The sequence below is a fragment of the Tyto alba genome, unplaced genomic scaffold, assembly GCF_018691265.1.
Source record: "Tyto alba isolate M040663 unplaced genomic scaffold, T.alba_DEE_v4.0 Super-Scaffold_45, whole genome shotgun sequence".
NCBI classification, from domain to species: Eukaryota; Metazoa; Chordata; class Aves; order Strigiformes; family Tytonidae; genus Tyto; species Tyto alba.
This window is the reverse complement of record NW_024881321.1, coordinates 37981690-37995997: the sequence shown is the minus strand read 5'-3', so window position 1 is coordinate 37995997 and position 14308 is coordinate 37981690. Positions and strand designations below refer to the sequence as shown.

At 39.7% G+C, this 14308-nt stretch overlaps 1 protein-coding gene across 5 annotated transcripts in view; it reads right to left on the bottom strand.

Annotated features, from left to right (window-relative positions):
* The window catches only part of SEPTIN10 (septin 10), a 32796-nt gene extending 18508 nt beyond the window's left edge, over positions 1 to 14288 (bottom strand). Inside the window, exons 1-5 of one of the 5 annotated variants that reach the window (XM_032996990.2) lie at positions 12056 to 12446; positions 5383 to 5500; positions 4463 to 4658; positions 3364 to 3419; positions 2769 to 2821 (exon numbers count right to left, since the gene is read on the bottom strand). In XM_032996990.2, the coding sequence (XP_032852881.2) occupies positions 2769 to 2821; positions 3364 to 3419; positions 4463 to 4658; positions 5383 to 5500; positions 12056 to 12190 (558 nt within the window). In that variant the 5' untranslated portion in view covers positions 12191 to 12446. Of the gene's footprint in view, positions 1 to 2768; positions 2956 to 3363; positions 3420 to 4462; positions 4659 to 5382; positions 5501 to 12055; positions 12447 to 14143 lie in introns of those variants that run through there. The other 4 variants (XM_042805929.1, XM_042805928.1, XM_032996988.2 and 1 more) reach the window with 4 other exon arrangements.
* Positions 14289 to 14308: the final 20 nt, after the last annotated feature.

Genomic DNA, 14308 nt, shown 5'->3' with positions numbered 1-14308 from the left:
ACTTTTACTCTACATAAAAAGTCTACACTTGCAATAAAACTAACAGTCCTGCTCTTTCCCTCGCCTGCAGCTGTTCTTTGCCAGCTAGAACTAAAATCTGTGCAGCTATCCATGGACACAGCTTACTTTTCAGCTTGATCAGTTCCCTAACCAAGCAAAGATCTTTAGCCTTCAATTTAAATCAGTTCCCTCATCCAGGGAACTGGCTGCCCAAAACACTTATAAGTACAGAATGGGAAGAAGCAGCTAAGACAGCCTCATTCAACAGCAATGCAGAATGACCATATAAAGTCACCAGGATAAACTTTATTCATGCACACTACTTCTCTGTTTGCTAATAGCAAATTCAGCCTCCTGATCATCCTTCTGCCTGAAATGCAAAGTGTTGCTTTCCCCCTCCATTAGAAGACAGGCTACTACTTTAAAACAAGGCTTTCATGTAACACTTTACATTAATGTCAAACATCTGTTGCCCCTTTATGCTATAGAGAAGGAAAAAAAATACATATACTTGAAATTATTATTGGTTGATACCTTGCAGGCTGATTTAAGTGTCTCTATGAATCAATACAAAAAGTTCCAAAGATTCTTTTTGAATGAAAAAAAGAAAAAAGAAAAAAAAAAAAAAACAACACCAAAAAAACCTCAAACCCTACAAGGTACACTCATGTAATTTCCTGACTTAACAGCAATCTGCACATAATTCTGCAAGAATGAGTTAAAACTGCAGATCTGTTAGTTGAATCACTAGTTCCCAGCAAGAAAACATACAGAAGAAAATTCCCTTAATCCATGAATGAAACCTGGCCAGTCTGTAGTGATTCAGTCCTAAGCAAAACTACAGGACTTTTCAATGTCTAAAAGCTAGAGGCCAAATTCTTAGCTACTCATCCAATTTGTAGGCAATAGAGAAAAATTAATTGCCCACAGATACATCCATTTTTTTTCTCCCAGGATTATGGAGTATAGGATGACCCTATCCCATTCCAGGGATCCTCTTTACCTCAGAGTTTTGTAGCCTGGTCTTGTTTTACACCAGGCAGATCATAACAAAGTGTAACAGTGCACACTGTCTGTGGTGGACTTAGGAAGAAACTGAAGACAACTCTTGACAGAAATTTATACATTCAATGTATGCATGATGCTATACCACCTTCTCTTTATGGAATCCTGTACTCACACACCCAGACACTTCCACATCCCAGAATTACCGCCAGGAGAATGTAGTACTAAAAGCATCACAAGCATGTTCCACGATGAGATGGAAACCAAACTACAGTTAAAGTATATACCTTTTTTTTTGTGTGTGTGTATACATATCTTCCTGTAGTAAGACCAGAAAGTAGAATCCATGGCAAAGGGTTAAAACAACAAAGTTACATGCCTTCACGTTCTCTCTGAGCCAAAGCAGAACCAAAAATATTTAGAGCAGGTGGCTAGAAGCTAAAATCCCCCAAAGCAGAATTACTCTCATTTTATCCTGATGGAAAAATATTTTCTCAAGATGCTGGGACTCATGGATCTATTTCCTTTTGTTCTGGAAGAAGCACTGTTTTAAATGGAGTTCAGTAAAGAGAGGGCACAACCTAGAAACCAAGTACTTCTGTGGTTTAACAATACCTCCAAGCTCAAAACTCAGAGTAGAACAATATGCCCCATGAAACTGTCCCATTTTCTAGTATCAGGGCTCTTTAGCTATCAGTGTGTATTACAGAGTAGTTTCACAAACATTTTAATCTGGCATAAACCAACACCGTAGCAGAAAGAAGTGACCCTGCTCTCCACTACCTCTGTCCCACCATACCTGCCCCTCACTTGCTCTGTGCTATTGAGAAAGTTCAAAATGCAAAATACATCCACAGACAAATTACAAAAACACCAAATGTGCTCATTAATCACAAATGTGGAATAGACAGCTGGTTTGATCCTTGTTATCTCGAAGAAACATCTCACAAACAAGAAAATGCAGAAATAAAATTTAGCAGGAGAGGCTCTAATAAAGCACAAACGAAAGGGCTAGAGGAACAGCAAATGCATTAAGTTTTCGAATTTCTCAAAATTTCAACAAGTTAAACGCAAATGATGTAAGGTTGCTTAAAATGGGTTAAACATATAGCTTCATCCAGTTCATAGTACAGACCCATTACAGGAAGAAAGTTAAGAATTTAGAAAGTGCAAGCAGTCACACTAGAAACTGTTATTTTAAGGCTTTCAAAACGAATCAAGATGTGAAGCTTAACACACTAATGCAGCCTGTCTTAGAAAATGCCATGCTGGCAGGGTGTTCTGTTCATGGCACTTGCCTCTTCAGTTACCTATAACAAAGATCTTCACAGTGCTGCGAAGCTTTTTATATGCCAACTTTCCAGCAGTCCCTGAACTCGATAGTGAACTAGAAACAAGGTTAATTAGAAATATTACAGCAGTCATGGAGGGTATCCTATCCAAGCACAGTAAGATGTTAACAGTTTGTTAAAAGTAAAGTTGGTATGGTTCTAATTTCTTTAACTTTTTCTTTAAAACCCTATTATGCTTCTTTTTGAGATGTTCCTGATGGATGTTTGTCTCCTTTTGATTTGTAAATAAGCAGGTGATGAATTGCAAGCTACTTGGGGAACCAATTTATTCTGAATTTAAAGCATACCAGTAGCAAAAAATATCCCCAAACCAAACCCACAGATATAGAACTGAAAGGTGGTAGAGGATCTAAAAGCTGCAAGATGTTTCAGAAAATGACAAATTCTTGGAACAATGTTTCAAAATCTTACCTTGCTGTCCAGGCTTTTCATGGTTAATAAATCTAGGGTTTTTAAGGAATGGCCTGTAGGTGAAATGAAATAGAGGCAGACATGGATGCGAGTATCATGGTAGCTAAATAAAGAACGTTTAATTTTCAGTTCTTCCTGAAGATAGGCTTCAAATTGTGCATCTATATAATCCACTATTGGCTGATAGCTGTAAAAAATAAAATTTAACAACCAGAGATTAGCTACTCCTAAACAGAGGCAGACTAAGAAAGGAATTCCGGTTGTATTGTTTTGCAGATTTTTGCTTTACATGTCAAAAGGCTGCTCAAGTATCTACCCAGTAGAGCAGAAAATTAAATGTACTTTAATTAAGAGTAATCTTAGTTTCTGAAAGGCTACTCAAAAAATAATTGTGCCCCCAATACAGATAAAACATTTCCTGGCTACTATTAGTGGAAAAAGCTACATAAAGTTAGTTATGATTACAACCAATCTTCCCAAGTGATGTTTTACAAATTTTTGCAATCAAGCTGTGCAACTGCAGAACTCTTAGATACAAGGAAGATACAAGGAACTCTTAGATACAAGAAAAGAAAGAACATGCAATTACCAGTACCAAGAAATAGGACCTCCTTTATCTTCTGAAGATGAAGTATTGTACATGAGAGAGCTCTTAAACAATAGACAAAAATTGAAAAGGAGGAATGTAAGAGAAGAATGTAAATCTGATATGCAGTAAACACAGTTTAAGTATACTTTATCCTACCTAAAACCAGATTTTAATCTGCTTTCTAAAAGAAAATGTTCCTACATGTACAAGCAGAGTGACCTTACAATTCTGCTGCTACAAAAAGTTTATAAACCAGATCAAATGTTATCAAAATTCAGAAGTAGTTGTTACACAGAATTAAAAGAATGCAAAAGCAGCTCCTATACCACACATCAAAACCTCCAATATCTATACTAATATCTACTTGCATCTCATCCATGCAAGCCACTAGCAGTAGCTATTTTCCAGTCATATCACAAGCCATAGTTCTCATGATAAACTTAATGTGACTCCCTAACCTTCATTTATAATTACCACCATTTAGGCACTCATATAGCACAAAGGATTGCTAAAATTCTTTACAATTAGTGTGAAAGAAAAAATCTGCTGAAAGACAGCTCACTATTTTAAAATCTTCAATTCATAAAAGCGGAGACAAAAAAAGTTCTGAAAGGCACTAGTGTGGTACCTCTACGTCTTCTGATAAAGCTGTCCAAAATAAAAAAACAAAGGCCTTCAGTAAGCCACGTGATATTTCTTCCAGTTTAAGCTCTTCAGTATGTTCCAGTCAAATTGTTTAAAACCCTACAGATCTAATTTATATAATCTACAGTACTTTATAACTGTTTGGTTGTTTAAAAAGTCTCTCGTTGACCTTCTCCCTGGTTTCCTCCACCCAAAAGAAACTCTAGTCACTGTTGCACATTTTATTTACATATATTTATAAGAGATTTTATCAAAAAGAACAGAGCAGAGTTTATCTAATTTCTCAAATAATTTCCTAGATGAGAAGAAAAAGATGCTTACTTTGGTACACAGAGAAAACAGTTAACCAAATAATTGGAACATATGTAAGTCAAATTATTTACCACAAAGCCCAAATAAAAATCCATCTGCAATTGAAGACCAAAAGTTCTGTATACCATGGCAAGAAGAGGGCACTTACCTGTCTTCTTTGTTTATCTGGTCACCAAATCCCACTGTGTTTACAATGGTCAGCTTCAAAAGAACGTTACTTTCCTGGAGTTCGTAAGTCTGGGCTTTAAGTCGTACATTTGGCAGAAAATGTGTTGACACAGAGTCATCAAAATTGGTGTTAAACAAACTGTTTATCAAGGTTGATTTCCCACTTCCAGTTTCCCCTGAAGTTAAACAGAAGGGTTGGTGAAGACATTTTGCACGTCAAATAATACCTATTAAGCATAAAAAGTGTTACCACAGCAACAAATTTACACAAAAACTTGTCAACTGATTTCTCTGAGCAAAATGGTTGACTGCATTTCTTTTTCATAATGAGCACTAAATATCTCTTAGTTGATTTTTTCCTCCTATGGATAAGAGTTACCTGCTAATGAGTAATACACAGAACAGTCCCTTGACACTTTGGTTTCTTTAGTGTGAACTCATTTCCTACAGATTTTTTTTTTAAAGTAACTAGCTGTGAAACCACAGGGTTCAACACAGGGTTTTTATGAATTACGGTAAAATACTAGAGCAAACATTTGGTAAGTACAGAAATACTTCAGTAACACCACCTTGGAATTTTAGGAGGTTTTGATATGAAGCTCTCTGTTACAGTAAAAATAGAACGTAGCCCAGTTTACTCAAAAGAATCCAAGAAGCTGCCTATAAATCAATAAATGCATGGCATCCATTTTTGGTCTTCACATTGTTTATGAAAAGACTAAACGTAAAAACAAAGGATAGATACAAATAAGCAAAGCTGGGGGAAGCAGTGGAATTCTAGTTCAAGCTTGCTTCCCATTAAAGAAAGAGTTTAACATTGCAACTGGATTTAAATTTCAGTCACTTCCTAAGGACGGGTATACTACTAGAGCCTTAAATCACCACCCAGATGCTACTTACCAATGCAAAGAATGTTGAAGCAGAAGCCCTGCTTGATGGATTTTTTAACCAGTTGATCAGGTAAACTACCAAAACCAACATGCCCGGATAAGGATAAAGTTCGGTAGTCATCATTCTGCTACAGAAAAATAATTTCAGAATGTTAGTGAGGTGAGTTGCAAAGCAATTAGCAATGGCAACAAAAGAACTCTACTAGTAAGCCTGAACTCACTCCTTATGATCTACATGGAATTGAGAAAAATAAAAGTCTGAAAAAAGATCCGTAAAATCAACTTTATTCCATGATTTGAGAAAACGTTCAAATTTACTTTACAAGACTATTTGCAGGCTCAAAGTAAAGTTCATACTTTGCAAAAAAAAAACCCATGAAACATGAACAAAATAAAGCAGACAAGTCCAACTTACATTTGTAAGCCGAAAACTGTAGACAGAAAATAGATCACAGGTGGTTTGCTCTTAGCAGTGAAGACAAAAATATTTAAAAACAATTTAAGCCGCAGAATTCAAAATAGAAACCATAAAAACAAGAAGGTGTATGTAATCAGTCAGAACTCATTCTTCATAGCTGGAACTGAAATTGTTATTATGTAAAATAATACGTTATCTACATGCCAGAACTCTAAGAGATATTATACATATTATTAGAAATGTCTAGAGGTGCACATTCCTTTTCAGACATTGGCTAGCTATCCTAGCATCATGACATCAGTCAATTAGCATACTAAAAATGCATAAGACTATCTTGGTTTGTACTAATTAACTGTATTTTTTTAAACAAACACTCCATATCAAAAGTATAAACAGCGACAGGTCCATGCTATTCTTTCTCTTATGCTTCCAACCCACATGGAATTGGAAACCATTACTGGTTCCTGGGAACATGTATACAGCCAACAGTAGGAAATTTTTTATTTAACACTTACAAGCCCATAGAAGTGCTACCTTCTATAACAGGTAGGCATAGTAAGTTTCAGAATTCTTGTAGCTAAAAGGATATGGACATTCATCACAGCAAATACTCATCTTTTCCCTTGTTTTGCACAGGACTTCTGGTGTGGGACTACAGACTGCACTAACTCTCATTTTAGACTGTTATAATCAGATAACTCCATTTTAGACTAATATAATAAGCAAAAATGTATAAGCTAAGTGAAAACTTAAAGAGAAATTATGACATTTTAGGGCTATAAATAAAAAAAATGTTCATTCAAAGCATGTCTGAAAAAGAAATTTCTCAGGGTATTCTACCATATTGAAATTACTATTCAAAAGGGCTGAGAAACTGAAAACTGCCAGTATCCTGTCCAATTAGAGACAAGTGTATCTGCAACAGAGCGGCAGCACATCTAACAGCTATAGTTACCCATCCTGATATTCAAACCACCTCTATCACCACCAATAATAAGACAGTTCTAAAACAAACCATTGAGCCTCCACACTGAAAGCCAGTGCAAGAGGCTCAGCATACGTGTAGAACCGAGGCCCTCCTCTTCACATCAGCAGCCTAAATCCAAACCGTGCTGGGCTACCCTCAAAATCCCTGCGTAGCCATCTGCTACTCTCCAAGAAAAAACCCTAGCAGAAAGAACTTTTTTTTCCTTCCAGTCCGCTTGGATTTCAGTGGACAAGCTACCAATACCCACAACCTTACTGACCATTTCCAGAGGCCATTAGAGTAACTACCGCGCCATCCACACGAGACTATGTCAGGATTAAAAAGTGTTTAGCTGAGGAAACTGGTATTACAGGTGTATTTGCTGTACAAAGCTAACTGCAGAAATAGAGGAGTCCTCCTAGCCATTAGCCCCATAACTTCATTTTCACAAGGAAACGAGAGATTAACTACAATTTAACAATTAAACTCAAGAGTTTGCTGTTCTCTGGAAACAAAATGCAACAATAATTAGTTCTTCCACTGTTAGGTTAGCTGTGATATGCCTAGCTATCTTATATAAACTTGCATACTTTGCTAGGCCACTTATCTCCCAAAGAGAAACTTCGAAGAACAGACAAAGGAAATGTTTTGCACCGAGGTCATTAGACTGGAAGATTGCCATGTAAGCCTGGAGGCAGCAAAAATCGACTGTAACTGAGGAAAAGGTAAAAGCAGTAAGGGGGAGATGGCAACCACCAACTCAGCTCAAGACCAAGACTTACCCTTACCCCCCATCCCCTAAAGGGGCACATGCTCCAATTTACATACAACTAGCCAATAACAAGTGTAGTGTTAATCACTAATCAACGATTGTAAACTTGGGTGGGTGTTTTGCTAATCAGGTAATGGGATAAATACGCTGCAGTTCTAATATGAAACTGAGCTAGCTTTGTGGAGTATCACCTAGTTCCCAGCTTTGTACAAATCTGTAATAAACACACACCTTGACTCTGTATGTATTGGCTTGCATACTGACTAAAGATCCCACTTTTCAGGACAACTGATGTTTATCACTGAAAATTTGGCCAAATTTCTGTGTGAAACAGGGGAAAACAAGAAATCATCAACATGCAAAACAAGGTGCCTTCCCTGTGCCTTGCTTAGAAAGCTAAGGCTAAGCTTGTAACTCAGCAGACATCTAGCTGTGTCACTACTTAAAAATTCATATCAGATGTCCCAAGACAGTTAATTTATTTGTATTTCTAAGTTTCTCCCAAAGATGCTTCATATGGGTATGTATGGCAGCCAGGAAAGAGAGTAACAATTTCTCCAATAAATATTTATGCAATTGCCAAGTTCTGAGATATCTCAAATTTGCTGCTATTTTAAGATAGCAGATTTCATCTTTCTTTGGTACATAAAAGTTAATTTGATGACACTACACAGTTATGAGTGAAAATGAAAACCATTTTTCTGGAAATGTAGATACATAAAAGTGCATGACAAGCTCTATGTCATTTCAGACACAAAACAGCAAATTGACACAAGACAGAAAAGTCCTGGTAAATTGTACAAAAAGTTTGCAGAACACAGTAAATAAAAGAACTTCCCCAATAGAGAAATTGTGGTTTATGCACAACTTTCTTCAGCACTGTCCTGGGGTGGGGGGCAGAAATATATTATCTTCACTTTGTGCATGTGAAGATGACACAAAGATATTAGTTGACATAGTAAAGGGAAAAACTAAGAGAGAAAGAACATGAATCTCACTCAACCCATGTGTAATTTAGCACCTTAACCACAAGATCACTCTTTCTAGTTCCTTCTGTCAGAAGTAATGACAGAGTAAACCAGAAAAACTAACCACCACCCCCCAAAACATCCTACTTTCACCAGCTGAGTGTGACCTGACAATGAGAATGTCAGTGAGGGAATATACAGTGTAGGGGAGAATAAGAATTTCAAGCAGAAATAATACTATTTATATCATTCATGAGAACATGTTTTAATGTCTTACCATAAGGTTCTTGTTTTATTTTAAAGAGAAGGTCAGCAAACTGAAGGATGATCAGAAAGGGATAATTCAGGGTGTCAAAAAACACTTTTTACAGAGAAACAGTACAGAAACATAGCCTGTGTAAGTTTTTTCAAGAAAATAGACAGAGCTGACTTGATGACAGTATATATAATGAGATTTCTGGTAGCGTACACATGCAAAGAAAACCCCCCAAACTACATTAATAGCAAAATTTTAACAGCTAGAGGCTGAAAGTTGCAGAATCTATTTCTATTTAAAACCCTAACTACTATTTTTTAGGGATTAATGGCTATTAAACCGTTCAGAAAGTTAGTTGGCCCAAGACACAACAGAGTCTTCAGGAATCAGCTTCACCAAAACTGCTGCAATAAAAGCTGCTAATTCACACTACAAAACTTCCAAGAGATATTGTGCAGGTCAACTTGAGACAGTCTCAGTCATGCTGATTTAGAAGCCAACATTCTTGCATATTTATACTGCTGTTCTCCACGCAACAAACATTACAGGACTGAGAGCTTCTGTTCTCATTTGGAGACTTGCCTCCCTCCACCTTCCTTATGCAAGAATCACTTTGTGAACCTGCTCCATCTGACATCACTTGGAGCATTCTCTCAATAGAAAAGCAGTATGTTTTTCCTTCCGAAATTTTCCAAGGGCATCACGAGTCTCAACCACAATGCCAGCCCTCACACAGCTTCACTCTGCTATGGTCTAACAAATACACAGAGAAATTAAATCCACAAAACTGACCCCATGATGTCTGCATTCTTACTACTTCTCACAGAAATAATACTTCAACCAGTTGAAAAACAGGATACGATCGTATCACCAGTTTAGAAAAAATGGTCACAACTCAAAAATTAGGAAATATAAATCATGCCGAAAGCAATTAAATCACCAGATTAGCCAGTCTTTTCAAACTAGTATCCACTGGATGAAGCAGATAAATTATGCTTGAAGACAGCATCTCATCCAACTTCATCATGTTGAAGTTATTTATGTTGGGGTTTTGGGGGTTTTTTATTCAGTAGATAACTCAGATCCTGTAATCTGAATGCCACAAGAGCTGTAATACTCTTGTACATACTTACTGCTTGTCACTGCTCTCTCGGAATTCATACCCTCATCAAAACAGCACACAATACAGATCACTTGAGATGGTCCAAATCACACCTCACTCCTTCCCTCTCCCCCTTTTTAAAGGGTTGGTAGCATAGCTTTCACAGAACTGCATCTGGATTTCTGCAAATTCAGTTATCAAGTATATTGGATTATATAAAGTCATCTTGCCCACTAAAAACAGCGCACAAAGAAAAATCATTACCTGAGACAAAAATAACATTTTTTTTTTCTTTTAGAAACAAACTAAAGAAAAATTAGTTATCTTTGAAATTTGCCACCTATTTCAGACTAAAACTGCACAGCACTGGGCCATTCCACAGCAAAAGCTAGGTCTCAGACTACATGCATCTCTCTCCATAAAGCTCCTGCAGAACCAGACTTGGCATCCAGGCAAGTAATTAGCTTGAAGAGATGACTGAAATTTGCCCTCCAAAGCTTGAAGAAAAGAAGTAATCAATGTTCATGTGCTCAGGCAGGAGGAGGCGAGGGCCCTGCCAGGCCCAGGCAGCTACGCAGAGGCCCTCAGAAGGCTGCCTGGGCATCAGCCACAAGAGCCAATGACAACGTGTTAATGCGCCCACGGGTGCTCCAGATGTGACTCTTTCAGAGTTTTCCACTACCATGAACAGGTGTGGACATTCATTAAACCAGAAAATCTATTTTAATCTTCCAATAACAAATTGCATTACTTTCTTACAGTCAATTACTTTCTTAAAAGTTACATCCAGTCAATATCAACGTTGCTATTGCCTCCTAACAAATGAGGTAAGTAGGAACTAAAGATATTTTGGAAGCGAGTAGAAAAATACTTTCCATTTGTGGGTAGTCAAAAGCTAATATGTAGACGTGTGGTGTAGGAATGCATACCACTGACATCTCTCAATGTTGATACGTGTGTGTGAGAGAGAGGCAAAGAACAGAAGGGATTAGTAGAGGGAACAGAAAGGAAACCCTGGCAAAATAACACAGAAAAGAACAGAAAATATAGGAAGATGAGGTAGAAAAAATACAAAGAAATAAAAGTCCATGAAGATGCAGAGAAAGAAAAGAGATACATTAAAAAATATATGGAATTAAAGCATCAGTCTATTCTATAAAATAAAAAGCAACACACAGGAGTGAAGTATGGAACAAAACCTTCCCCCAAAAAGGTGTGTAGAAAAAAAAAAAAGCATTGGCCAAAAGACAATTCAATGAAAACTCATATGACAATCTCACTCACAGTTGTCAGGTAATTTATTCAGCCAGTAGACAACTTTTAGGGATTGGTCCAAACACCAGAAGCCCAGGATTCTTCCCTCATCTCTTTCAAATGACTTCTTACATGGCATTCTGGTGCACCAACTATTTTCCTTTTCTATCCCACTTCAACACACAACACAGCTGAATTTGCCTTAAATGATACGTTGCCACAAGATTTCCTTCCTTCATACATGTATATATGGAAAGACCTTAGAAAGAACCTTAAAAAAAAAAAAAAAAAAAAAGGTGACATTTTTGCCCTACATTTCTGTCTGAAGAAATCTGAGGCAGGACAGAATCTTCCTGAATGCCCTGAAATCAGCCAGGATGGGCAGAGGGAGATAAAAAGTGACAGCCTTGTCCCTAGAGAACAGGGGGCACAATGTGCAGGTTGCTACCAAAGACAACTTCTGGGCTGTATTTACAGGTATTTAGGAACAAAGAAACAAGCAGAGACACTTTGCTAGCTCTCCAGTTGTGATGAGGTGATTTTACAGACAGCAATGTATTCATCTGTAAATGCCATTATGGCCTCTCTTCACCAGCAGGCATTTAAGTAACTGGAAAATCTAGCACATGCAGTGCCTGTTCCTCCATTGCTGCCTATGGATAGATGTAGCAAGAGGCAGCAGGTGGGGAACCAAGACTTGACAATGGAAAAGAAACAAGTTCCTCACAGCTAGTACTCCATGCGCCAGGCAAAGGATGCCAACGACAGTGCTGGTTCAAATGGGACTGACTGATCAGCTGCTGCTACGCAGAAGGAGAAAGCGTGCGCACCTGTAGTCTGTGCAGAAAGGCCTCTCTCAACCTGCGTGTTTTCATGGAAGGAAAAACAAAGAAACAGAAATCTGGTGCAGCACTCTGAGATGACCGTGACACAGAAAAGTACTCACACTGGTATCACAACTGCAGTGACTTTGGGAAGGTGTGCGCCTCTCTGGCTGCCCTGGCTCAGCTATGCCTGCTGCAGCTTTAGCACTGTGTTTCCTGAAGAGCAGTAAGCCAGTCTTCCTCACCCTTGACCACATCAGCCCTTTGTCGTTGATGTTCCTTGTCCGAATGAGAAAGCAATGCTGGGCTCAGACATGACAGTGGTGGCTGCTATCAGAAGGCCTCTTTGACTGCAACAAGCATTTTGTTTTTTGGTTTTTTTTTTTTTCTTTTTATTAATCAATGACGAGTACTGTATGCTGCTGTACAGGGGCAATGGCTGCCAAAACTTTCCCAGAAGTCAAATTTTCAAAAATCAGTAGTACTGAATACTTGCACCTCAGACTTCGTGCAGTCTGACTGTAAACAGATTTATAGAAGAAGGTCAGACTGCATTCTGAGAGTAATTTTACATTCCTTTTGCAAAACAATTCAAAATCTCTCCCAGAATGTAGCAGGAAACACTGTAACAATTATACAGCATGTGTTAAACCAGGAAATATTATTTGATGTCAATATATTTTGCACCATTACATTTACATCGTTTACATTTATAAACCTAATACAAAATCACCTTCCTCCATTACAGAGCTATGTTATATGCCTGTTTTTACGGTATTCTCTGTAAAGTTTTCCATGTACATGCTTCCCTCTCTTCCCTTGAGAAATCAACCTGCTTAGTGGACCCTCAATCCCACTCTCACTCACTTTGCCGATTTTGATTCTTTACTGCATTTCTCCACGCTCACTAGCAAAATCATTTTGCATTCTCATACTTTGGCTCTTAGGTTTTTTTCTCTCAACATTCTTCAGCTTCCCGTGAGACCCAGCCCGTGAAGTATCGACTCTCCACTTCACTATGTATACATGATATGTACGAAGAGATAAAGCTTATATAAAGGTAGCGCATTACACTGGGTTACACTGCAACTGCAACAGATTCATACAGGGCTTAAAGAGAGTGTGTGTAAAATGGAGGTCTGGGTGGGAGCCCCAACAAGAAAGCAAGCTGTGCTCAACAGTCAACTTGTGAGCAAGCGGGGAACATGAATGAAGCCCTTTCAGCCTCGGCCGAGGTTGGCCGGGACGTGGTCAGGCCCTGTGGTGGCTCTAACAATGCTCCAACAAATAACTCTTTCAGCACCCCAACTCAAAGCAGCCCCTCTTCCTCCTGGCGCCCCCGCTCCCACGCTGCTCCCCCGGGCTGTGCCGTCGAGAACCAGCGCAAGACACTGCCCCGGATGACAATCACTCCAAGGAAAGAAAACTTCTAAAGAGTAACAGTTTGTCTTCCATTTTTCCAGTTCACGGGGCAGCTTCACACACAGATGAGGTGTAGCAGCACCGCGACATGAATGAGCCAAGAACCACCAGAGACAGGCACTTCACCCTCCCGCTACCAGAAAATGCAAAAGCAGCTAACTGCACAGCCAGGGTGGATGATTTTTCCCCAAATTCCTCCCACTTCACGTTGTTTCTAGAACCCTTCTGTGCTTTGCATTGCGGAGATGCAAAACACTGCTGAAAACTCAAGTCATAAATGAATCGCGGTTTTTTACTGTTAAAAAACAGAGCTAATGCTCCAGCGCTCGTGGATGGGTGGGTTCCACACCTTAAAAGCATAAAGCTGACAGCTTTGCCATTATGCACAAGTGTTTCTTCAACAGCCGAGATTCAGCGCTACGATCTCTTACCTGAAATACTCAATACGCTACGGGAGCTCTAAGAAGGGCGGACACCTGAAAACTACATCTTACCACAAGTTTTCTCTTTTTTTTTTTTTTTTTTTTTTTTCAGAAAGCCTGGCAACTCGAGGGAAGGAAGCGTCACGCCAAGGCTTGCGGTTCGCCCGCTAACCCGCGCCGCCCCGGCACCGACCCGCGGGCAGCCCCCGGCCCCCCCTCAGCCCGGTACACGCGGCACCTCCACCCCCGCCTCCTTCCCCTCAGCCCGCCACCAGGTACCGCCAGCGCCGGGGCTGCCCACCGGCTCACCGCGGCCGTTAAACGGTCGGCGGGGGCTTCCCCGCCCGCCCCGCGGAGGGGACTCACCGGCTGCGAAGCGGCGTGGGGAGCGGCCATCGCCCCGCCAGGCGGGGAGGGAGCGGGAAACGCGCGGGCGGGAGGCGCCGCTGAGGGGAGAAGCCGCGCGCCCACCGGCCGCCGTGACGGGGCGCTCCCGGGCGGAGGCGGGGCCGCGGCGGCCCCACGCGGGGG